The sequence below is a fragment of the Mustela nigripes genome, chromosome 2 (assembly GCF_022355385.1).
Source record: "Mustela nigripes isolate SB6536 chromosome 2, MUSNIG.SB6536, whole genome shotgun sequence".
In the NCBI taxonomy this organism is placed as follows: domain Eukaryota; kingdom Metazoa; phylum Chordata; class Mammalia; order Carnivora; family Mustelidae; genus Mustela; species Mustela nigripes.
Window position 1 is genome coordinate 6,254,063 of NC_081558.1, and position 25,503 is coordinate 6,279,565.

Below are 25,503 nucleotides of genomic sequence, written 5' to 3' on the forward strand. Positions count from 1 at the left end.
AATTCAAAAGCTGTAATGAGGTTTGAACAAGTCAAATTCTGTAAAGTGCCTAAGCACAGTGCTGGGTATAGGGTAAACACTATATAAATATTCATTTTATAAAACAAATAAGCAAATACTTTCTGATCACTCACTACATATGGAGCTTTTTACCTGGGTAAGTAGCTGGGTGCTAGAATCAATCACCCACACTAAACAGAGGAGGAACCACAGTACAGAAATGGTCCTCTGTCCAGGGTTACATGACTGGAGAGGGAGAGTCTGGGTCTGGACCAGGTTCTCCAAAGCCAGAGTCCTTGCTCATGACCTCCCCTGTAAAGACACATGCTCTTGCTGAGACACATGCAGCTGGCTCAGTGTTCAAAAGTTGGGGTGACCTGAGTAGACCCCCGGGGAAGTGTAATAAATGAACATATGATACAAGCGAGACCAGAGGCCCAGTGGCCTGGCTCTAGAATGGTTAAGCAGGACAAACCTTTGGAAGAAAAACTTACCTCTTCCCTCCCTCTCTTCTGTTCACTACTCCTTCCAAGCTCCCTTCTGTCTAACATTCCTTCTTTCCTTCCATCTTTCTTTCTATTCATCCATGCATTCATTCTTTCTTCCTTCCATCTATTCATCTTTTCTTCTCTCTCCCTCCACCCCTTCTTCCTTTCTTCTATCATCTGTCTACCCAGCCTCCCATCCAACCACTCATCCTTCTATCCATCCATCCTCCATGTCTCCATCCACCAGCCCACCCTCCCATCCACCATCCATGTACTCATGACATCCATCCATCCATCCATCCTTCCATCCACCCACCATCCTTGCACACATCATTCCTTCCTGCCTTGCTCCTCATCTTCCTTCTTCTCCATTCACACTTCTTTCTATGCATCCTTCTGTCTGTCCTTCCTTCTATCCCCACCTTCTTCCATCTATCCACCTTTCCTTGCTTCCTTCCTCCACGCTTTCTTTTCTTCCATTCATCCATCCATCTTTCCTTTCTTTCATATCGATTCCTTCCATGTATTTAGACATTTTCTCTTCCTCCTTTCCCCCCTCCATTCATTCCATCTGCCCATCCATCTTCTGTCCCCCTCCCATTCATCACTTCTTCCTCCCTCCCTCCCATCCATCCATCCATCCATCCATCCATTCTTGTCTTTCCTCCATGTACATTGACTTGATCCTATAATGCTTCGGGAACTATTCCAAGGAGTGGATACTGAGCAACAAAACACAGTCAATCCAACTGACTTGAACTTATTTTTCCTCTTATCAGGTTGTCATTGCACCTGAGGAGCCCAGACCCCCAGTGACATTGGAAGGAGCAAGGGAGGATGCTGTGGTGTAACAGACCAGAGATGGACCCAAGAAGAGAGTTTGAGAAGGCTCCAAAAACACACCTCGAATGCAGGGGCAATTAATTCTTGAAAAAGCTACAAGGTCTTCATCCCAGGGCTTGTTGGGGATGAACTTGAATATAAGAGGTGTGCACCAAAAATCAGCATATCTTTTTAAAGAAATTAACTGATGGAGAAGTGAGACTGAGTTTTTGGAGTCACAGGAACTCTTGGTTCTATTATGTATTTGCTGTATGGCTTGGCAGCCTCTCCCAGCCTGAGTTTACTCATCTGTAAAATGGAGCTGAGTCACATGGTTGTAGCGAGGAGAACTAAAGGATAAAGAGCATGTGTTTTTGGGTGAATTGTGTCTCCTGCCCTTCCTGTATACACACACACACACACACACACACACAAATTCAAGAAGCTCTAATCCCTAGTACCTTGGTAGGTGACTGTATTTGGAGACAGGGCCTTTAGAGAAGTAACTGGGTTAAAATGAGGCTTTTGGGGTGGGCCCTAGTCCAGTCTGGCTGCTATCGGTATGAGAAAAGGAGATTAGGACACAGAGGGACACTGGAAATGTGCATGCAAAGGAATGACATGCCAAGAGGCAGCAAGTAGACGCCACCTGTTCACCAAGGAGAGAGGTTTCAGAGCAACCAACCCTGTTGGCACCTTGATCTGGACTTCTGGCCTCCAGCACTGTGAGAATATACGTGTCGGTCATCTGAGCCACCTGGACTGTGGTAGTTTGCTTTGGCAGCCAGAGCTGATCAAGACAGTATGTAACGTACGTAGCACGGTGCCTGGAAGGCACCAGGTTCAATACATGTTCACCAAAAACCCAACAAATGGCGCAACCCTGATGTTGAGACACTCTCAGAACAATAGACAGAGAGGTGAGTGGAAGGATAAGAGAAGTGCCAGGGCAGGGTTTTAGAAGAATCCGAGGGATAACCACGCAAAGGTCAGAATGGCGGGAGGACGGGTCTGTGTGTGAGATGCTCTTGCCCTGGGCTGGGACTCTCCACCAGAGCCCAGAGGGAGGAGTGGGGAGTGAGGGGCCCTCCCAGGTCTTTCCCTCACTGAAGACAGGAGGTAAAAGGAGAACAGAGTGGGGATGGGACCCAGGAAACCAGGGCCAGGAATACTCACTAGTGGTAGTTGGTATTATGGTTCCATAGGTGTAACCTGCAGAGAGAAAGCCAGAGGAGCTGAGCCAGAGTCAGGGTGAACATAAAGGATTAAGGGAAAGGTAGGATTTAGAGGTACTTTGTAGGAAAAGCAGAGGGGATGCGGTAGTGGAGGGATGTTTGGGGAGGAGGTATCCAGGCAAGGAGACTATAGATGGCTAGCACCCATGGTTACGTCATTGGAATGAAGACTGAACCAAGACCAGAGAAGAAGGAGATATACCACAGCTCCTTTTAGAGAAACACAAAACTCTCCTAGGAGAGAGACCCTGCCTGGAACACAGTCCCTCACCGTTGACATAGAGGCTCTCCCTGTCCAGGGTGAAGGGCCCCAGCTGGGTGATGCCATATGTCTCACGGCTCAGCTCCCAGTACAGCTGCTCCCTGTCCAGCCTGGGGTCTGTGGAATCAGAGCGGATGGTGCAGAGGATGTCCACTCCGGTGGCTGTTCCGCCCTTCTCAAGCCTGGGGAAGGAAGGACATGGGAATGTGGAGTACTGAGGAGGGGTCCTTCTAGATGTGGAAAGCAAGAGCGCTGAAGGCGGGAGGCTGAGAGGGGATGGAAAGGGCTGGCCCAGTTCCAGAGGGGCTCTCCAAAGGGTCTCTCCTCTGAGACAACCCCCTTGCAACTAAGAACAGAATACATTTTTAAGACAAGACACTTTAAGACTTTAACACTTGAGGACAAGAGATAGTGCTTCTTCCAAGAGGAAAGCTTTCCTCTAAAACAAATGATCATCTCTGGATTCCGTAAGGACAAACACGACACCTCATTTCTAAGACCTGAACATTCCCACCATCTGGGCATGAAGAACACAAGAAGGTGTTACGGCGGGTGCTGAAGGCCAGCGATGCCCCACTGTCCGGTACATGAGGGCCCACTGGACCCAATGCATCCCTCTATCTGGGGGTCTCACCTGAGCGAGGCCAGTCTGCAGCCAGTGTAGAGGGGCCCGATAATGGTCTTACTGAACAAAAGCCTGAGCTGGTGGGGAAAGAAAGGGACATGAGCAGAAGGGCTGAAGGGCTACACGAGCAGGCATGTGGTGGGGCTGATGGTGGTCATCGGGGGGCTCTCACCCGGTGCTGGAGGATCCTCTCTGTGGAGTTGAACTTGGAAGAAGCTGGGTGCCCCATGTCTTGAGTATAGTGCAGGTTGGTGATGGTGAAGTTCAGGGTGAAGGACACCAGAGTGGGGCCAGTGGCTGCAGTGGGGGATGAAGAGAAAAATGTCCAGTTTGGACCATAGTAAGGACCAAGGGTGCCTGGAATTCTAACAGTGGAGCACCAGCAAGGGACCTAAGTATAGCCACAGACTGCATAAGCTGAAGGAGAGAATGTTAAAGGAGTTTTAAGACATTGGGGACTTGCACTCATTCATTCAGCCAATGTGTATTGGGTATCTAACATGTGAAGCCCAGTGCTGGGCTCTGGGGGTCCAAGGGTAATAGGGCACAGTCTCCTAATATTGTGGTCAGGAGCATGGCCAGACCATTATACTGCAGGGGAGCCAGGAAGGTTTTCAGTCCCAAAGAGGCACCCAACCAAAGACTGAGGACAGCTTCCAGGAGGAAGCATCTTCTCAGGTGTGATTGAAAGCACAAGTAAGAGGTAGGTGAACAGGGGCTGAGCAAGTGGCAGAGTGCTCAAGCAAAAGAATCAGTCTGGGTATGAGCCTGACAGGAGACTGTGCAGTTGCCCTCAGGGGACTTGAATGTTTTCATTATGGCCTTGTGGAAGTATAGATATGAGCCCCAAAAGTGGGGCAGTGACTATACAACTCAGGGATTTGGACATGACTTGTAGATAAGGTGGAGTCATCCAAAGACTGTCAATAAGACAGGAATTACATAGACAGAAGTACATTGGGAGGGCCGTTGGCAGCTGCTGTGCAGTGGACTATAGGAGGGCAGAGTAGAGGCTACTGCACCAGTCCTAGCGAAAAATGCCAGTGGCCTGAATAAAGACCCAATGACACAGATTCAGTGAAAAGACTTGGCGAGATATTATGAAGGGAGAAGAGATGATTTGGTGATGGATAGATGGGAGGTGAGGGGGAAGGAGGGTGAAGGTGGGCACCCGTGTCCCTGCCTTTGGTGATAAGGAAAAGGAGCAAGTTTGGGAGAAGATGGTGATTTTAGGGTCAGAGACTGAGGGGTCAGGTGATGTCCAGGAGGTGGGTGGACCAAGGGTGAGGACCTGCTGTGTGGAGTGTGCTGGACTCAGGATTAGGATTCTGAGCAGCTAGACCTTGAGCTGTTATGTAGTCCCTGAAACCCACAGAAATGGATGAGTTTCCTCAGGGAAACTAAGTAAGCAATAATGAGGGAAGAAGAGATCTTGAATGGATGATTTTGTAGATATGATTTTGGTACCAGTAGGACCTTCCTACTTGCAAACTTGAGGGATAGGGCAGTGAGGACAGGGGGAAGGTTGCAGAGGTCACAGCAACAGAGGGAAAAGAACACAGGGGATGCAATCAAGGGTGGGTTACACCTATAAGGGAATGATGGCCATGGTGGCAGCTCACGTCACAAACCGTGTGCCTGGCCCTGTGCCCCATTCAGCCTGGAGTCAGGGCATCATCCTCGGGTGTGTTGTGCGGGCAGGGCGGGGTGGGTCCTGTGACCTCCAGTTCAGCCCGCCCTTCCATTAACATCCTCTGGACTCCTTCCCACCCAGAAGGGGGTGATTAGGAGGGAAGGCCTTTCTGGTTGAGCAGTTCCTATCTTTAGGGAAAGGGTAGTGGTCCCAGGCACACAGCGGTCTGAAATACTCACTCTTGGGGGTGGTGGCTGAAGCTGGATGGGTGTAACCTGTGAAGAGAGGGAGTGACAGTGAGGAGGGGAAGGGAGAGGTCCTCAATGAAGAGGCAACTGGGCCGCTACATCATCACAGCTGAAATTATTTAAAAGGAAGATGATTATGCACTGGAAAGGGATCCAGGTCTGTTCCACTCCCATCTCCAGACAGACAAAGGACCTGCTTACAGAACTTGGATATGTGAACCCCCAGTGGAGATCTGAACTCATGCAGAATCCTGCTGCAGTAGAAGCCCTCTCGGCACAGGGGAGGCCCACAGCCCAACACGGACCCCACCAATGATGTGCACTCGGTCATCGTAGAAGCTGGCAGCAAGCCAGTACTTGGGGTGGGGACCTTGCCATCCTGCAGATGCCAGGGACCAGCGCCTATGTCTGGGGCTTTAATGGGTTCACCCAAGGCTGGGGGTGGAGCAGGGATACGGAGGGCAGGCAGCTGGCTCCTGGCCGCTTCCATTCTAGGGTTGCAGAGGGAACCACAGGGTTGTAGAGACTTCGGAAGCCTCTGGACACTCACTGCTGGGGGTGGTGGCCTGGGTCTGGTGGGTATAACCTGCACAGGTAGAGGGAGAAAGAGTGAGGAGGGCGAATAATGAGCGAAACAATAGAGGGGAGGATGTGGGGACTGTTGAAAGGTGGACACAGGTGGCAATCCCTACCATTGATGTAGAGACTGTCCGGGTCCAGGGTGTAGGGACCCAGCCTGGTGACGCCGCGGGTCAGCTGGCTCAGCTCCTGGTACAGCCGCTCTCTGTCCAGCCCAGGGCCCACGGGGTCAGGGCGATAGGTGCAGATGGCATCCACTCCAGTGGCCGCCCCATCCTTCTCGGGCCTGGGGGGTGGGTGGGTAGGGGTAACAATAGATGGGAGTTCCCAGGCAGGGTACCTGGCACCTCTGGGGAAGTGAGAAGGCTGGCACCTACCTCTGGCCAGCCTGGGGCTGTGCACACAGTCAGGGGGTGGGAGGATTTTTATTAAATTGCAGGTCTGAAACCTGCAAGCTGGGGGACAGGAGAGCTCCTACTTGAGACAGGTGAAGAGCTGGAATTTGGGATTAAAGCAGGTGGAAAAGGCATGCTTGTCTTGAGAGGAATCCTGGGGACAGAACTGAAAACCTAAAGGAAATGTCCTCTTTGGTCAAAGGGAGGCAGGAGGAGTTTTCAAGGATGACCAGCCTAGGGCCATATCCTGCTGAGGGGCTCCCTAGAATGTGGAGACAGTTGGTGGGGTTGGGGGAGGCCAAGAGGCCTTGATCCTGGAGCCAGTGCTTCCTGAATTCCACCTCTTCTGAGAACATGGACAGAGAAGGAAGGAAGCAGAGGGAACTCCTGGGGTCTGGGAGCCCTTGAGGTGGTCCTGGCCCGGGATTGCAAGGACTCACCTGAGCAAGGTCAGCCTGCAGCCTGAGTAGAGGGGGCCCACACTGGTGTTCTTGAACAAGGGTCCAAGCTGTGGGTGAAAACAAGCGAAGTAAATAAGTGAATTGAGACGCAGGGGCTGGACGGGCATCGGTGGGTGGGGCAAGAGTGAGGTGGGAGGGGCTAGCTCCTAAGGTCTGGGCTGGAATAGGGGTGGCCTCCCATCCGTAGGCAGGATGAGGCTAGGGGGCGGGGCTGGCAGGGGGGAGGTGGGCGGGGCTCTCGCCTGGAGCTGCAGGGACTTCTCCGTGCTGTTAAATTTCCGGGAGCCTGGAGGCTGCATGTCCTCCGTATAGTGGAGGTTGGTGACAGTGAAGTTGAGAGTGAATGGCACCAGCGGTCGTCCGGGGGCTGCAGCAGTGGAGGGAGAGGAGATGAGTCAGGCCTGGGATGGGTACGGGGGCAGGGCCTGGGACCCGCAGCTATCTCATCGGAGACCATAGCAAGTGTTGAGGGTCCTTGGGGACCTAGTGCCAGAACCACCCGTGAGGACAACCTGAGACCGTCACACGCAGCAGGTGAAGGTGGGCAGGACAGGAGACAATCTACTAATTAAAATTCTTATTTATTCAAGCCTGCCTTCTGGTACTTTCTTCCATCCCTCGACCCCCATGTGGTGGCCATTTCTCTGTGTTCAGCCAGCAGCACAGAGGTGATGCACAGCTGAATCGTACTGCAGTGAACTCCCAGTCTGCATCTCTGGCCCCTGCCCTCCCCGACAGCTGGAGGTGGTCTGCTGCTTCCTTCCCTCGTTGGGGGCGGGGGAGAGTCTGAAGACGACCCCGTGTACTCACCACTGGGGGCAGTTACCGGTGTCTGGTGGGTGTAGCCTGCGGAGAGAGGACAGGAGAGAGGGGAGGTGCTGAGGTGCAAAAGGAAAAAGAAGACGGGGGTGGGGGTGGATGGAGGGCTGGACCTTGAGCTTGACAGTTTAGCAGAGTGCAGGGGCCGCTGCTCACCGCTGACACAGAGACTGTCCTCCTCCAGGGTGTAGTGGCCCAGCCTGGTGACGCCATGGGTCAGCCGGCTCAGCTCCCAGTACAGCCGCTCTCTGTCCAGCGCGAGGCCCGTGGGGTCGGGGCGGCGCAAGCAGACGGCGTTCACGCGGGTGGCTGCTCCAGCCTTCTGGGGCCTGGGGACGGCAGGACCCAGCGGGGCGGATAATTAAGATCCATCTGCAGAGCGTTCTTGAGGGGCACCATTCGGGGGGTACCCTGGGGAAAGCTAGGACATAGTGAGGTCCCTGTGGACGGGTCCTGGAGACGCGCCACCCACCGCTGAGGGAATCTGCTCCACATGTTGCTCCCGCCTGCTGAACCCGGGCCTCCCTGCGCTTCACGATCCACTGTCATCACAGCACCGAGTCTCACTTAAAATGGGAATGTTCCCTTGTGAGGAATTTGCTGAAATCCTCTGGCTCCCTACTGCCTGGGGGGGAACCCGGGCTGTGCCCCTCACAACACCCACTTCCCCGCCCCCACCGCCGGCCGGGCGCATCCCTCTGCCTCCCTCCTTGTAGGTGAGCGTTTCTGCTCTGCGTGTTCGCTACCCCAAGGCTCTCCACAGCTCTGGGCCAGGAGATCTGATTTGGGGAGAGGGCTGTGTCTCCAGGCCACAGCGTCCTCCCCTCTAGGTATGAGCTGCCACTTCAGTTCCTCCTAGACCCCCTACACTACCCATATCCCAACCCTTCCACAGTTTCTCCGGGCCTCAGTTTCTCACCTCAAAAATGGGTATAATCATGGCACCCAAGTGTGAGGTTTAAGGTTTAAGTCTGTTGATATTAGCGTAATGCTTACAATAGTATCTGGTGCATCCCTAAGGGCTAGGGGAGTGTCTGTCACTATTTTATAAATAAAATAGTATAGCATTATACTATTGTATAATTATACATTTACATATAATTACATAATTCACATATACTTAATGTGTACAAATGTGTTTGTACATGTTTCCATATAATTAATATAAGGCACTCTTCTTAATGGCAGAGTCTATGCTCTTGACCTCCATGGAGATTTTGGAGCTCAGCACAAAGCTTGGACACAGTAGGCGCTCAAGCAATGTTTGTGGATGGAAAGGAAATTTGTGGAAATTCGAGGCAAGGGGAGCGAAGAGACCACTTCTACCGTGGGTGCATCAGCAACCTGGGCAAGGTCCTAAGAAAGAGGACTTCATTCCATCCCTCTCTATTCTAGCACCACAGGAAGGGAATCCTTTCTCCGAATTCTATTTTTGGAGGCATGGAAATGTCCTAGGGAGATGCCCAATGAGGCTAAACCCTCCAGGGGACCTCGGAATGGAGAAGCCCATGCATGCTGAGAAGCCCTATCACTCCGTAAAGGGGGGCCCAGTAGCACGTCTCTGCACTGAAGGGAGCAGGGATTTGAAGGCTGGGGTGATGGGGGAGGGGAGAGATCCTACGGTTCTTCCCAGAGAAAAGAAGCAAAGCAAGCTTAGTGGGAAAAGGCATAGACTCTAGAGAGACTGGGCTTGAATCCTGGCTTCACCATTTGGCAGCCATCCGCTCTGGGAAAGTTCCTTAACCTGTTTGTGCCTTGACTACTCTGCAAAATAGGGATAATAGTAGTGATGGTAAGTGAGTCTAGGGAGATGATGGACAGGATGCATTTCACCCAGTGACTCTAACCTGGGGTGCTCTGCATCTCAGGAGACATTTGGCAATGCCTGGTGATAGATTTTGTTGTCAGAACTTTGGGGGCTGGGATGCTACAGGAATCGATCTAGTGGCCAAGATGTAGCTAAATATTATATTGTGCAGGGAACGACCACCTATGAGAGTAACTATCTGGCCCAGAATGTCAATAATGACCATACAACAAGAACCCTGATGTCTGGCACATGCTAAGTACTTGCTGTGTGTTCACCTTCAGAAATATTTACATGCGGTGTGGGGTTGGAGGTACACTAGACTGGGGATTGCATCCTTTGTGGAGGTTCAGGGATGCAATCTTTATAAAGGGCTTTGATACATACTTTCCAGTTGCTATGTCCTGTCATTTTGTTCTTATGAAATACTGCATGGGAGATCTGAGGCTCAGGACAATGGGAAAGTCCAGAGCAGGGTCTGGGGGCCCATAACCCAAAGGACAGTGGCTATGCCAGGCTGGGAGCTAGAAAGGGCTGAGGCCAAAGGGAGGACCCAGCCCTAACGGACCATGGTAAGAATATCCACTGTGCCTCACGGGCCATCTCCTGGGGGTCCCACCTGAGCGAGGTCAGTCTGCAGCCAGAGTAGAGGGGGCCGACACTGGTTTTCTTGAATAAAGGTCTGAGCTGTTGAGGAGAGGGAGGTGAGTAGAAGGACTGACCTGGACAAGGGCAGGGTTGGGGTGAGCTGGGTGGGGCTGGCATCAGTTGGGAGGTAGGGAGAGGTGGGTGGGGCATGGGGGAGGTGGGCAGGGCATGGGAGAGGCAGGTGGGGCTGGCATCAATGGCTAGGTGGACATCAGTGGGTGGTGGAGGGATGAGGTGGGTGGGGTTCTCACCAGGCTCTGCAAGATCATCTCTGTTTCATTGAACTTGGCAGAACCCACAAGCTGCATGTCCTCCGTGTAGCGCAGGTTGGTGATGGTGAAGTTAAGGGTGAATGGAACCAGGTCAGGGCCAGAGACTGCAGTGAGGTTAGGAGAGAAGCCATGCCCTGAGTCACTGCCTCAGCTGGATTTAGGGATGGTGGGGTAGAGTCTGGCTCCACATCCCTGGTGCCCAGTGTATTCACATCTGGTGTGAGAGCTCAGAATATCTCTGCCCCAAAGGGAAACTTGATTTTGTTATTCTGCTAACAGTAATGATATTAATAATGACACTAAAAATAGCAGTAATAGTAAGACCTGATTTTTGGTAAGAGCTTATTCTGTGCTAAGAACTTTCCATCTAGGGACACCTGGGTGGCTCAGTTGGTTAAGCTGCTGCCTTCGGCTCAGGTCATGATCCTGGGGTCCTGGGATCGAGTCCTGCATTGGGCTCCTTGCTCAGTGGGGAGCCTGCTTTTCTCTCTGCCTCTGCCTACTGCTCTGTCTACTTGTGTTCCTGCACACCACTCTCCCTCTCTGACAGATAAATAAATAAAATCTTAAAAAAAAAAAAGAATTTTCCATATAGTATCTCATTATCCTCAAAGAAACCCTGGAAGTGAATCCTTTTACTTCCAAATGACAGAGGCTGAAAGTTAGTTTCAGAGAAGTCAAGTCACTTCCCCAAAGCCACACAGCTATTTTGGGGCAGAAGTTCAGATTCTAGAGTTTGAATGACTTAAACTTAAGTCCTGCCCATCCACTGGCTGTGTGACCTTAGAAAAACACCCAGCCCCACATGGACCGGTCTTAGGTCTCTCCTAAACAGAGAAAGAGCAGTGTCCATCTGCTGGGGTCGAAGACCATATGTGTGATGCAGGATGTCCGTGAGGTGACACATGGTCAGTCAATACTGCTCTCACTGCTCCTTACACCTGCTTCCTCTGCTTTAGTCTCTACCCTTGGGGAATTAGTCCTGGCAGGTGGGGCTGGTGCCTTTGACTATATCCATTCCTTCGAGCAAAAGTTAAAGCTTTGAAAATTATTCCAGAATGTATCACTGCATCTAATCTCACTAACTGACCCCATGGGTCCCTAAAGCCAACAGGGTCACAATTTGGTCCCTGGAAGGCCACGCAGGGTAGCCTATAAATATGACCACAAATACTTTACCTCTGTGGACCTGCACCCTTGGTGTGGTCTCATAGCTCCTTCCACAAGTCTGTTTCTCTACCTCCTGACTCTGGCTTGGCCCTGACTTGCTTTGGCCAATGCGACAAGAGAAACGTGATGCAAGCAGAAACTTGGGAAGTGCCTGTGCACTGAGGCTTGCCCTCTGCTGCATCTAGGAAGCCCATGACCAGCCAATGAAGGAGCCAGAGCTAGTCTGCAGGATGGGGAGAGGCCACCTGAAGGAGACGGAGGCACCCCAGCCATCAGTCAGGCCTCCTCCAGTGCAGAGTCACCTAGTTAAGCTTCAGGTGACTGCAGACACACAAGGGAGGCTGGTTCAGACCAGAGGAACCGTCCCGCTGACCTATATGCTAGTGAGCAGCAGTAGACGATTGTCTTAATGTGAGGGTCGTCTGTCACACGGTAAACCTAGCTGATACAAAACCTTCACAGAAAGCAAAGGGGGCATTAAAAGGAGTCACTGCTTCATCTTGGAATGGAAAAGCTAGTCACAGAGCTCCCCAAACCTAGGGATGGAGCTGGACTGGTCAGTGACAAGGGCCTGATCGGAGGATGGAGGACCCCCTCCTCCACGCCGTCCCCTTGCTTTGAGCTGCGTGTGCGAACTCTCTTTCCCTTCCCACTGCAAAGCACAGAGGTGTGTGTGTGTGCGTGGAAAGGAGGGAGCCACGGAGAGAAGGCGCTTACCTGTGGAGCTGGAGAAGGAGATTGGAGCTGCCGAGGTCCCTGAGGGCGTGGAAGTCACAGGAACTGAGGAGGAAGCAGCAGAAGAGATGGGGAAGAGAAGGAAGGGAGGGAGGAAGAGGAAGAGAGACGAGGCCCCGTCTCCTTGGAGATGCCAGAGGCAGGGGTGCTTGATGCCCAGCCAGAGTCACGGAAGGCAGAAGTGGGGGAAGGCGGGTGACCCCAGGAGGCTAAGGCTCCCTTCCTCCCAGAAGCCCTGGGCTTAGGGCAGAGGGAGCAGCTGTTCCCACGAGGTATGGGGGGCATGGAGCCACCCAGGAAGTGAGCACTTACCACTGGGGCTGGAGGTCGGTGGGGGTCTGGTGTAACCTACAGGGGGTGGATAAAAGGCAGGTGGGATGTTTGAGAGGCTTAAGCTCGGGGATGAAGGGGCTGGGCCATGGGTGGAACAACAGTTGCCCTCAGGAGGTCCTCTCCCTGCCCGGCAGTGGGTGGTGCCTCCTAGAACATTTCTCTGGCCTCCCACCTCCCTGTGGGTGATGTAGCCCTCGGTGGGGAAGGGGGATCTCACAAGGAGAGGAAGAATGAGGAGAGAAAAGTCTAGAGGCAGACATGGATGTATCCCTCTGTCCAGAGCTCAGAGCATCAAGAGAATAATACATCTGGGGTGCAGGACAAGACCCCTGTCACCACCAGATGCTCACCGTTGACATAGAGACTGTCCCTGTCCAGGATGTAGGAACCAAGCTGAGTGACACCATGGGTCTGGTGGCTCAGCTCCCAGTAGAGCCGCTCCCTGTCCAGCTGGAGACCTGAGGGGTCAGGTTGGTAGGTGCAGACAGCGTCCACTCCAGTGGCTGTTCCACTCTTTTCAGGCCTGGGGGGAGAAGGACATGGGTACGGGAACAGGACTGAGGGACAGCCCTGCCAGGACATCCTTTCATTAGCCTACTTGTATGAATGCCTGCTTATCTGCTCTCCTGGTCCAGACATGCGCTGCTCCTAAGAGAAGGGGCATCCTTGTGCAACAAAGGACCAGAGTGGGTATTCCAAAGTCAGATGACCACCAGTTGAAACCTTCGCTCTGTCACTTACCGAATAATCCACGTAAGTGTGCCTGACTCGGTTCTCCCACCTTTGCAACGTGGATAGTGGTCTAACCCTATTGCTGGAATGTCTTGAGGTTCAGAAATGACATACCACACCCAGCTCTGGTGCCAAATACCCATTAATTAACTGTTTAATAAAACAAACATTCACGGAGCCAAACACTGACAGTCCCTAGCACCGGGGAACAGCTCTGCAGATTCATCAGCTCTTGAAAAGCTGATCCAACCTGATTTTTGGACCTGAGCACCTGAGCATGAGATGCTGCATAGCAAAGACCCCCACCCACAGCCCACCTGCTTCCTGTATTCCCAGGTATCTGGGGGAAGGAGGCAGGAAATATTAAAACCTGAAAGGCAAACCTGGGGGATCCAGCAGGTCCCACTGCCAAGGGTATTACTGGGGAGAAACAGAGTATCCCTTGCACGATCAGCAGTGACCTCGTAAATGACCTCAAGCCAAGCTGCTTCCAGCTCTGGTCTCCTAGAAACTTGATAAAGGTGCGATGCCATTTGTGTTGCCCGGTGATGTTGCTTATGGTGAAAATGACCCCTTGTTGATGACTGTATCTTTTCTGGGAGGTTGGAAAATGGACAAGAATACCTCGCAGGAGGCTCTAGCATTGGGCTTCCTTAGGTATGGTAAACCCCTTAACTGGTCAGGACCCTTATAAGAGATATTGCTTACCTTTTGGGACCTAAGACATGTAAGCGTCTATCCACTGAGGTCACTTTTTCCCTTTTTAAAAATTTAATTGTTTATATTTAAGTTAAAGTTAACATATAGCATACTATTAGGTTCAGGGTAGAATTCAGTGATTCATCAGTTGCATGGAACACCCAGCGCTCATCCATCCTGGGTTCTCCTTCATGCCCATCCCCCAGTGAGCCCGTTTGCCCACTCCACCTCCCCTCCAGCAACCTCCATTAAGATTATATTTCTTTGCACATTAACTGTCACCTGGATGCCAAAACAACAGTCCTTGGACTGCCAAGAAGGCTCTTACAAAAAAAAAAAAAAAAAAAAAAAAGAATGCCCTGGGCTACCGGCTGACACACCCTTTCCTGTCTGTGTATGGCCCTATTCAGGTCACCTAAGCCTGATTCTCTGACTGGGCTTAAGATAACCTAGAGAGGGGAGCGCAGGGCAGGGGACTGGCACCAGAGCTGGGAACTGTGTGAGCCCAGCAAGGTGCCTGGATATGGTATCTAAGGGAGTGTTTACTCTCGGGGCTGGGCAGAGGCAGGGCTAACCCTCAGGGTGAGCGGTTCCTTTAATTCTCTGCTCTAGGCATCTCGCTTGCTTCCCTAGTCCGGGCCCCTGGCCAGTCCAACCCAATGAGCCCACACCTGCCTGCACCTCCTAACGCCGGACAAAGAGGATGTCTCACCTTAGTGTGGTCACTCTGCAGCCGGTGTAGACTGATCCAATGCTGCTGTTGGCAAACAAGGGCTTGAGCTGAGGAGGAAGAAGCGGGTGAATGGAAAAGAAGTGGAAAAGCAACCACCGAAAGCATGAGATTTTCAGATAAAACAGCAGTTCCCCAATCATCTCAGTAGGACACTGAATTCTCAGAAGAACCCTTTGGGATCAAGGCTTCTCTGGCCTCAGTGTACAGAGGAGGAAATGGTACCGAAAAGGCAAGATCATGACTCCAAAGGGACGTCCCTGGCCTGTGGCAGTTTCGAGTTTTGAACCCAGAAACAGTCTGCTCTTCGAGCCCTCTGTATCCTCCAGAAGGGTAGTAAGGAAACTCAGAGAGGGTGGGGAGGGGCTCGGAGGAGAGGGATGGTTAGAAGAAGGCTCTCACCAGGCGTTGTAGGACTGACTCCGTGGAGTTGAACATCGCAGAGCCTGGATGCATGGCCTTCGTGTAATGCAGGTTGATGATGGTGAAATTGAGGGTGAAGGGCACTGGGGCAGGGCCAGCAGCTGCAGTGGGGCAGGAGGAAAAAGAGGCCATGCCCTGAGTCAGGCCTGGACCAGAAGTGGAGCAAAGGCCCCCAGGACACAAGCCCAGCCTACTCAGAGGACCCCATCATCTCGGCAATACCAAGGAGAGGCTGCCCTCTCCTGGGACTCCCTTGAGTCCCATCTGAGCCTGGAGATGCGGGGTGGGGGGTGGGGAGTGGAGGTAGTGGTTTGTTCTGTCACCCATGGTCTCTAGCTTTGGTCACATAGGGAAACAGAAGATGCTGGTGTCTGGGTGTTACATAAAGAGCCAGACATGGTGTCTGCCTATGGGCTCATGGGGGTATTTAATTCTTTATAGTGGGCTGGGACCCGTGAGCTCAAAAGCCTGCCAGGACAAAACTCATTTTTTTTTTTCCCCAGCTGCCATGTATCTTTTTATTTTTTAAATTTATTTTTAAATTTTATTTTCTGTTTCCAGTGTTCCAAGATTCATTGTTCATGCACCACACCCAGGGCTCCACGCAATCCGTGCCCTCCTTCATACCCACCACCAGGCTCACCCATCCCCCCACCCCTCCCCTCCAAACCCTCAGTTTGTTTCTCAGAGTCCACAAACTCAAATTTTGATATCCAGGTGTGTGTGTGTCTGTGTTTTTTAAAGATTTTATTTACTTATTTAAGAGAGAGTGAGCAAGCAAGAGAACGCACAAGAGGAAGAGGGGGGAGGGGCAGAGGGAGAAGCAGGCTCCCCACTGAGCAGGGAGCCCCCATTGCTCCTAGACAGGAGGATGTCTTCTCTGACCACTCCCTTCCCCTGAAGTCCCCTTGCCCTTCTTCCTTTTTGAGTAGGGATCCTCCCCCCCCCCCCCCCCCCCCCCCCCCCCCCCCCCCTCCTTTTTTTGGGGGGGGACCCCCCCCCCCCCCCCCAGAAATCCCTCAAAACCCCTACTTGGGGTTGGACTGGAAGAATAGGTGAGAAACCCCATAGCTCAGGACCACAAGAGTATCTTGGCTTGACCAGTTTCTCCCACCTACCAGGGCCTCTTTGAAGACCCCCCCTCCCCAGACCGGTTTAGTCTTCAATGCCGAATTTGAAAATTTGCCTCAGGAACAATTTGCCTGCCCACTAACAATTTTTCTCCCAATGTATTCATTTAATAGGAGTTACTTTGTGAATAATTCCTTTTAAGAATATTCTTTTTTTTTTTTAAAGATTTATTTATTTGATAGAGAGAGATCACGAGTAGGCAGAGAGGCAGGCAGAGAGAGAGGAGGAAGCAGGCTCCCCGCTGAGCAGAGAGCCCGATGCGGGACTCGATTCCAGGACCCTGAGATCATGACCTGAGCCGAAGGCAGAGGCTTTAACGCACTGAGCCACCCAGGCGCCCCTCAAGAATATTCTTATACAAGACAAAATCAGAGAGGGAGACAAACCATAAGAGACTCTTAACTCTAGGAAACAAACTGAGGGTTGCTGGAGGGGAAGTGGGGAAATGGGTGGGGAGATGGGGGTCACTGGGCGACGGGCATTAAGGAGGGCACAGGACTTAGTGGGCACTGGGTGTTGCATGTAAGAGGAGTCACTGAATTTTACCTCGGAAACTAATAATACACTATAGGTTAATTAGTTGAATTAAAATAAAATAAAAGTAGAAATAAAAAAAGAATATTCTTACTCAAAAGTATATTTAAAGTAAGCAGGCAAAACCGGCTTCTGTTCTGTCATCTTTAAAAATCAATGTCCTAATAAAAACAGGGTGGTATGTGGCATTATTCTAAATTTAGACACTAAAAAGACAATCACCTAATCAATATGGAAAGCTTGACTAAATCCTGGTTTGAAAAAAGCCACCTATACAAGGGAGACATTGGGGAAAATGTGAATACGAACTGCATGCTAGATGACACCAAATTATTCTTATTTTTTGAAGCATGGTAATACTACTACAGTTACATTGGGCAATGTCCTGATTTTGTGACAGTTCTTGCTGAAATCCTTAATAGTGAAGCATCGTGATATTTGCAAGTTTCCTATGGTTCAGGAAAACAATTATGTCTACTGCTTTCTATAGTCAGTTCTGCCATAATGCTTGTTTTGAAAATGTAATTCTTCAGGGTCACTGAGACATTAGGGAACAAAGTGAGCATTATGTAAATTTCCCATTTGGGCATGTGTAATTTTGTCTGCAAGACACACAAAAGGAACACCAGGTAAACCCAGAACCCAGCTGAACCTAGCTCTCTGGGCATACACAAAATGCACACACACACAGCTCAACCCTCTACCGGCTTAATCACAGCCCTGAGATGTTGGGGGGTTACCCTTACCCACCTTGGGTTCCCAGTTTCTGTAGGATTTCGGGCAACCCTCCTGAACTTCACAATTACTCACCAGCTTCAATCTGTTTGCTGATATGACTACTACTTCTACAACAAATGTCAGGTCTCTTTCTGGGAAAAGCGCTATATTGACTGCAGTAATTTTATGTTGTATTTCTAAACCATTTAACATAAGTAAAACTGTGCTGTTTTATTAGAGGTCTGTTTTTTTTTTATGTCACTGACAAGGTTTTGGGGTGTTGAGCCCCAGCCTCAGCCCTGTGCTTTTCTCCAGTGTGTGATTTTGCATAGCATAGTTTGGGGACATCCATGCTGTATCATAACAGAACTATGTACAAGAAGCAAGAAAGACAGAAGGTCAACCACTGTGGTGGACAGATGGATGTTCCTCGTACTATTTTTTCAAAGTTTCTGCTACTTTTGACACTTTTCATAATAAAAAGGGGTGGGGGGACAAACACACAAAATATTCATGAAAAATGGAAATGACCCTATGGTCCCTAGACTTTGACAGATAAATAATGAATCTTAGAACACTGAAAAATAAAATTAAATTTAAAACATTCCTTAAAATGCCACTAAAATGAAATGATTATATGCATTGACTCTGGTCAGGGAGATGCTGTATATTCATAAGGAACAAAGTCATAAAGATGTTATAAGAAGAATAAAGTTGTATCTATTGAATATATTCACAGAGACTCTTCCTTAAAACAAGCGGTTGGTAAATCAGTTAACTGGGGACACTGAAGAAGAATTGATCCTTTACTGAGTTGGCTTTGGCAAACTGGCCACTGGACAAATCTATTATCAGTGAACCAATCTGTACTCTACTTTCCATGGCTTGCAGGATGATTGGGAAGTCAGGGGTCACCTATAGGTTTCAGACAGGTTACAGAGAATGGCTCAGGACCCCCAGTGCTGGGAGTGGGACTGGTGTTCAAGAAATCCCCAGGACCTGGGTAGCGCCCAGCAGATTCTCAAGAGTTGGCCTTGGACTCCCCCAAGAGATGCCACCCATTCTACTTCTCCTCCCATGTCCTGGGATTAGGGCCCAGCAGGAATAGTTGGGAGCCTCTTCAGAGGAGAGAATGCCTACCTGTGGGACTGGAGAAGGAGGCTGGTACCCATGCAGAAACTGTGGCCACCATAGAAGCTGGAGAGAAAAAACCCAAGAGCTTGGGGGTGGGGATCCCTCACCCTGGGGATACCAGCGAGGGGGTGGTCATGCCAGGCAATTTCTTGGGCATAGGTCCCTGTTCACCGGAGGCTGGGGGTGGAGCAGGGGTGCGGAGGGCAGGCAACTGGCTCCTGGCCGCTTCCATTCTAGGGTTGCAGAGGGAACCACAGGGTTGTGGAGACTTCGGAAGCCTCTGGACACTCACCACTGGGGGTGGTAGCCTGTGTCTGGCGGGTGTAACCTGCACAGGTAGAGGGAGAAAGGGTGAGGAGGGCGAGTAGTGAGTGAGATGGAGGAATGGAGGGGAGGATGTGGGGACTGTTGAAAGGTGGACACAGGTGGCAATCCCTACCATTGATGTAGAGACTGTCCGGGTCCAGGGTGTAGGGACCCAGCCTGGTGACGCCGCGGGTCAGCTGGCTTAGCTCCTGGTACAGCCGCTCTCTGTCCAGCCCAGGGCCCACGGGGTCAGGGCGATAGGTGCAGATGGCATCCACTCCAGTGGCCGCCCCATCCTTCTCGGGCCTGGGGGGGGGGGGGTGGGTAGGGGTAACAATAGATGGAGTCCCCATGCAGGGTGCCTGGGACATCTGGGGCAGGACAGGAAGGGGCCAAGGCAAGTGAGAAGGCTGGCACCCACCTCTGGCCAGCCTGGAGCTGTGCACACAGTCAGGGGGTGGGAGGATTTTTATTAAATTGCAGGTCTGAAACCTGCAAGCTGGGGGACAGGAGAGCTCCTACTTGAGACAGGTGAAGAGCTGGGATCTGGGATTAAAGCAGGTGGAAAAGGCATGCTTGTCTTGAGAGGAATCCTGGGGACAGAACTGAAAACCTAAAGGAAATGCCCTCTTTGGTCAAAGGGAGGCAGGAGGGAATTTGGAAGGATGACTAGCCTAGGGTCATATCCTGCTGAGGGGCTCCCTAGAACATGGGGAGAGTTGGTGGGGTTGGGGGAGGTTGCAATCAAAGAGGCCTTGGTCCTGGAGCCAGTGCTTCCTGAATTCCACCTCTTCTGAGAACATGGACAGAGAAGGAAGGAAGCAGAGGGAACTCCTGGGGTCTGGGAGCCCATGAGGTGGTCCTGGCCTGGGATTGCAAGGGCTCACCTGAGCAAGGTCAGCCTGCAGCCTGAGTAGAGGGGGCCCACACTGGTGTTCTTGAACAAGGGTCCAAGCTGTGAAGGAGAGGGAAGTGAGTAGGAAGTCTGAGGGGTGGAGAGCAGGGTAGACATGAGATGGGTGGGGCTGGTGCCAGTGGGTGGGGCCTGAATGAGGCAGCACAGGTGAGGTAGGTGGGGTCTTTGTGGTCATGGCAGAGAGCCAGGAGGTGGTGCTTCAGTGGACAAGGCAGGAGTGCTGTGGGCGGGACACTCACCAGTCGCTGCAGGTTTCTCTGGGTGCTGTTGAACCTCCGGGAACCAGGGTGACTCATACCTTCCTGGTGCTGCAGGTTAGTGATGGTGAAGTTGAGAGTAAACGGCACCGGGGCAAGACCAGTGGCTGCAGTGGGAGCAGGAGGAAGACACCAGAGAGCCCAAGTGTGGGTCAGCCCACATCTGTCTCTTCAAGCACCGGCGAGGGGTTTCCTCCCAGATGGGCAGTTTCCATAGGAAGGAGATCCCAGACATTAGCATTATGTGAGGGATTCTGGGGATGAGTGTGGAAAATTACACAATGGAGGTAAATGCAGCCTTACACAGCCTTATGCAGCCTTAGCAGTTGGCTAAAGTTCTTGACAGATATCCCCTGTTCCTGAGGGTTTTTTTTTTTTTTAACTCAAATTATTTCTGTGAGATCCAATTATTTACTGATTTTTAAAGATTTATTTGAAGAAATACATTGCTTGTATTTGTTTGGGCCAGGCCCTGTTTTTAAGTGCTTCACTTAAATTTTAACCCATTTAAGCCTTGAGGTAAACCCTTCAGAGGGAGATAGTATTCTTATCCCCATTTCACAGATGTAAATACTGAGCCCAGGGATGGTTAAAGAATCTGCCTGCAGTCACACAATCTATAAAGGGCAGAGCACAGTTCAAACCTGGGTGTTGTGGTCACAGAGTCTGTGCTCCTAACCCACCCACCCAAGCACTAAGGGCGGGTCCACACAGTGACCTGTTCACTCTGGCCTGAGTGGTCAGTGGTCAAAACACCTTCAAGAGGCCTTCGCTGCTGAGTAACTAGAGGCTCAAGTAAGACAGCATTAGTAATGATGGGTCATCCAGGACCCTCAGTAGGGTCAGGAGGTGATATCAAAATCTACCTTGGGCCACTGAGATGCCAAGAATGGGAAGTTATCCCTTGGCTCAGTCAGAGTCTGCCCAATCGGAGTCTCTAACAGGGACTTGTAAGAGGGCATTTTCAGGTACACATGTAGCTCACTCTGCTCCCTTCTTTCTTGGAAACGAAAAGCAAGTACTCAAGAGAGAGGACCCCCCCCCCCACCACACCTGCAGAACTCACCCCACAATCATGCTGATTGTAACTCAAGTCCTTATTCTCTTTCTTTCTGGAAACCCATCAAAGACTAGGGTCCTTTCTATTCTGTTCACTGCTGCCTTACCAGGGCCCTTCACCTAGTAAGGGCTAAGTGAATGCTTCTTGAGTGAAAGAATGAATGAATGAATGAATGGGCATGGTACTCCATGTGATACCTCCCACTGGCCAAGTGCAGGAGATCTTTGCAAGAGAGGAATGACAGAGAGGAAGCTCCTACCTGTGGGGGCAGGGATGGGGGTCGCTGAGGTTGCTGGGGATATGGTAGAGGCTGGTGAAAAAAAAAAAAAAACACACAGTGAGGCAAATATGGCAGGAGGGAGGACCTTTCCAATGACATAGGGCCCATTGTGGGTCCATGAGACTCTCCTCAGGCCTGTGCCAGGCTTGTCTTTTCTGATCCTGGGAGTGAAGATGGGGGAAACCCTGGAGCTTTCCAGGCTCCTTGTGTCCCTGGAGACATGGGGTAGGTATTGCGAGCAGGAGAGATGGCCCCCAAGGCAGAGCTATGCTAGGGCCCAAATTACTACTCACTGCTGGGGGTGGAGGTCAGGACCTGATGGGTGTAACCTGCAGAACGACAGGAAGAGAAAGTATGGAGTTGTAAGGATGGGGGAAGGAAGGGAGTGGCAAAAATATGGGGTTCCTTGGGTGTCTATGAATCTATTTATGTTAGCTGCATTTAGAGAGCACCCTCAGATTGCAGACCCAGTAGACAAAGTCCAGAAAATTCCACCGAGACCTGGGAGGAATTCTCTACCAGGTCATCCACAGACTCTCTCTGCCACTTGCAACCCTCCTCTTCTTCGAGTGTTTGATCCCTCAGTGAATGCCCAGAAGAGCTGTGAATGTATACTTCCTTTGCAGGCCAAACTCACTACTGACTTTTCCTGAACACTGGTCAGGAGGAGATGTGAACAGGCTTGACCAAGCTGAGCTTGAGTCATGACCCAGCTGAGCTTGAGCAGAGTCTCCCAACTCATGAATGCCTTCCAGGAAAACCAGAGAGCCTTCCACCCATCAAGGAACCTAGTTTCCTTGAGTTCTGTTCCACAATCCCTTGGCAACTTCAACTGAATTGGTAGCAACTGCCTAGGGTACTTCATTGGTAAGGATTCTCAAGCTGCTTCGAACTCAGAAAGAATGGAGGCTATTACCATTTAGTGATGTCTGTCATGGATGAGGGGTTAGGGAGTGATGGTACAGATGTCATATATTTGTCCTGGACATAATCTGAGAGTCATTAAAGATTTGGAATTTGGGATTAAAGCAGGTGGAAAAGGCATGCTTGTCTTGAGAGGAATCCTGGGGTCAGAACTGAAAACCTAAAGGAAATGTCCTCTTTGGTCAAAGGGAGGCAGGAGGGAATTTGGAAGGATGACTAGCCTAGGGTCATATCCTGCTGAGGGGCTCCCTAGAATCTGGGGACAGTTGGTGGGGTTGGGGGTGGTTGCAATCAGAAGAGACCTTGGTCCTGGAGCCAGTGCTTCCTGAATTCCACCTCTTCTGAGAACATGGACAGAGAAGGAAGGAAGCAGAGGGAACTCCTGGGGTCTGGGAGCCCTTGAGGTGGTCCTGGCCTGGGATTGCAAGGACTCACCTGAGCAAGGTCAGCCTGCAGCCTGAATGAATAATGTCGAACGTGTTTACACTCCTCAGGTCTCTTCTAGCCGATGTGCCATTGACTGGTACTTACCCATGGGGCTGGAGCTGGGAAAAAAAGATGGAGTCCCAGAGGTTCCCAGGTGCACTGTGGAGGTCCCTGGAGCTGAGGAAAAGCTCTCATCAGTGAAAGGAGAAAGGCAATCACATGGCGGAAATGCCAACAAGAGAGACTACTTATTAGGCTTTCATGTGGGGCTTGAACTGAGATTCCCCTTGGAACTGGGGCAGAGAGGATAGTAAATAACTTATGGCCTCCCAGGAGCTCTGTCCCTCCTGGAGGTGACATAACCAGGTATAAGGAGGCATCAATGCTTTGCCTGCCCTGTGTGTTGAGGGGCCCTGGGTCATAGTTGAATACTCACTGTTGGTGATGGGTGCAGAGCTCTGATGGGTGAAACCTGTAGGGAGAGGGAGAGGGTGTTGTAGATACGGGCTAAGGAAGAGGTGGAGGACCAAACAAGAGGCAGGGCTACCCTGGAGCAGTGGAGGGGGTTCTAGCAGGGGGTGCTATTATCTTCTTCATCAGCACCTGTTGGGAAGGAAGGCTCTGAGGATGAAGTCAGTCCAAGACGAAGAGGAAACCATGAATTAGCACACAGAGTGCACGGGGCCAAGCCCTGAAGGGCCCCACAGGGAATGCCTTCTCAAGCCAAAGGACAGAGGCTGCCCAAGGAGGGAGAAGCGACTCTGACCACATCACGGTTGCTCACCATTGACATAGAGACTGTTCCTGTCCAGGGTGTAGGGGCCCAGCAGGGCAATGCCATGGGTCAGCTGGCTCAGCTCCCAGTACAGCTGCTCTCTGTCGAGTCCCAGGCCTTCAGGGTCAGGGCGATGCATACACATGGCATCCACTCTGGTGGCTGCCCCATCCTTCTCAGGCCTGGGTAAGAATCATCACATAGTTGGTCTAACTCTCTCTCTATTGGTCCTTCCCCCTCTCGCCTTGCCAGCCCCTAAGGCAGAAACTGGGGAAACCCTAGTTAACAGAAGCTGCCACCATGAGGGAGACACCCTCCCTAAACAGCTAGCCTCCTGCATGCCTGGGAGAGGAGCCTCTGAAAGCCCTGGTGTGTGGCAGAACACAGAGGATATGTTGATGGGGTGAGCAATCCTGGAAGGTGCCACCTGCAGCCATAACAGCCAAATTCCGTCACAGGTCTTGACGGGCACAACAAGGAGCTGCAATGGGTGTTGGTGGCCCCAGGACAGGGACTGCAGCATGGTTTGGTGACATTTTCCTGTAGAGAGTTGGGGTTTTCAAATAGTGAGATCAAAAAGCTGAAGTCACTGAGTCTGGATGCAGGGCTGGGGCATTTCTAAAGACTCAACAGACTAAATGGCTGGAGAGACACACAGGCCCTTTGGGTGGGTCTGTCTGAAAGTGTGACCTGTCCATGTCTCAGCACCAGCTCTGGCCACAGGACACTGACCCACCTACATGCCCACCTAGCCATACACTCCTAAGAGATATGGACAGAAAGGTGCTCCCACACTTCAGGGCCATGGATAGAATGTCTCGTATAATAACAACCACCCCTTGTTAAATTCTGAGCACGCAGCTGGCCCAGAACTTTGTACTCATGATCGCAGAACCTAACCCTCAGAGCATCCCTGTGGGCTGTATTGCTCAACTCCCACAGATGTCACTATACCCATCACACTATATATCATACACAATGCAATTAGACATTACATAATACAATGGTCTATTTAACATGTAAGTATATGACATATATTTGTTACCTATTTATTTTGTTTTATTTATTATTATATGTTATACCTTTTGTACCTATTCCTAATATATAGAATAGATAATATATATTAGGGTTCATATCTCTATATATCATATATAAAAGATATTATACCTATACATAATATACCTATTATACCTATATGTAACAAATATAACATATATAACATAAACCTATATATAAAGTATAGGTATAATTATATATTATACCTGTATATCATATTATCTATACTTAGGTAATATGTATATTATATAATATATAATATATATTGGGAATTATACCTATACATGTCATATATATTAGATATTATACCTACATATAACATATTACACATATTATGTCTATATATAACATATGTACAATATATACCTATGTATTAAGTATAGGTATAATTATATATTATACTTATTATACCTATATACATAATATATATTATATAGGCATATACATTATAGCTATATATATTATATATATATATTATATATATATAGCTATAATGTATACTATTATAGTTGTATATATTTTATATATATATATATACACACACACACACAAGGTATAGATATAAGATATACTATAGAATTGTACCTATTTTTTCTCTCTCTCTCTCTGTATATGTGTGTGTATGTATACAGTTAACTTTTGAACAATATGGAGGTGAGGAGTACCAACACGCAACACAGTTGAAAATCTCTATATAACTTTTGACTTCTTCAAAACTTAACTACTAATAGAATGCTGTTGACCAGAAGCCTTACTGATAACACAATTAACATATATTTTATGGTATAAGTATTATATACTGCTTTCTTACAATAAAGTAAGCTAGACAACATATGTTAAGAGAATCATGAGAGAAACTACATTCATAGCA

The 25,503-nt window shown here is 50.2% G+C and overlaps 1 protein-coding gene across 1 annotated transcript in view; it reads right to left on the reverse strand.

Moving 5' to 3' along the window:
- MUC16 (mucin 16, cell surface associated) overlaps nt 1-25,503 on the reverse strand; it is a 76,174-nt gene that overhangs the window by 28,794 nt on the left and 21,877 nt on the right. The window contains exons 19-46 of the mRNA XM_059388942.1: nt 23,586-23,758; nt 23,238-23,273; nt 22,907-22,978; nt 21,745-21,780; nt 21,431-21,481; nt 20,094-20,218; nt 19,826-19,893; nt 19,072-19,244; nt 18,925-18,960; nt 18,639-18,695; nt 15,096-15,217; nt 14,676-14,743; nt 12,883-13,055; nt 12,512-12,547; nt 12,182-12,244; nt 10,274-10,398; nt 9,994-10,061; nt 7,724-7,896; nt 7,559-7,594; nt 6,991-7,115; nt 6,728-6,795; nt 6,006-6,178; nt 5,864-5,899; nt 5,305-5,340; nt 3,605-3,729; nt 3,442-3,509; nt 2,817-2,989; nt 2,487-2,522 (exon numbers count right to left, since the gene is read on the reverse strand). Coding sequence (XP_059244925.1) covers nt 2,487-2,522; nt 2,817-2,989; nt 3,442-3,509; nt 3,605-3,729; nt 5,305-5,340; nt 5,864-5,899; nt 6,006-6,178; nt 6,728-6,795; nt 6,991-7,115; nt 7,559-7,594; nt 7,724-7,896; nt 9,994-10,061; nt 10,274-10,398; nt 12,182-12,244; nt 12,512-12,547; nt 12,883-13,055; nt 14,676-14,743; nt 15,096-15,217; nt 18,639-18,695; nt 18,925-18,960; nt 19,072-19,244; nt 19,826-19,893; nt 20,094-20,218; nt 21,431-21,481; nt 21,745-21,780; nt 22,907-22,978; nt 23,238-23,273; nt 23,586-23,758 — 2,531 coding nt within the window. The remainder of the gene's footprint in view (nt 1-2,486; nt 2,523-2,816; nt 2,990-3,441; nt 3,510-3,604; nt 3,730-5,304; nt 5,341-5,863; nt 5,900-6,005; nt 6,179-6,727; nt 6,796-6,990; nt 7,116-7,558; nt 7,595-7,723; nt 7,897-9,993; nt 10,062-10,273; nt 10,399-12,181; nt 12,245-12,511; nt 12,548-12,882; nt 13,056-14,675; nt 14,744-15,095; nt 15,218-18,638; nt 18,696-18,924; nt 18,961-19,071; nt 19,245-19,825; nt 19,894-20,093; nt 20,219-21,430; nt 21,482-21,744; nt 21,781-22,906; nt 22,979-23,237; nt 23,274-23,585; nt 23,759-25,503) is intronic.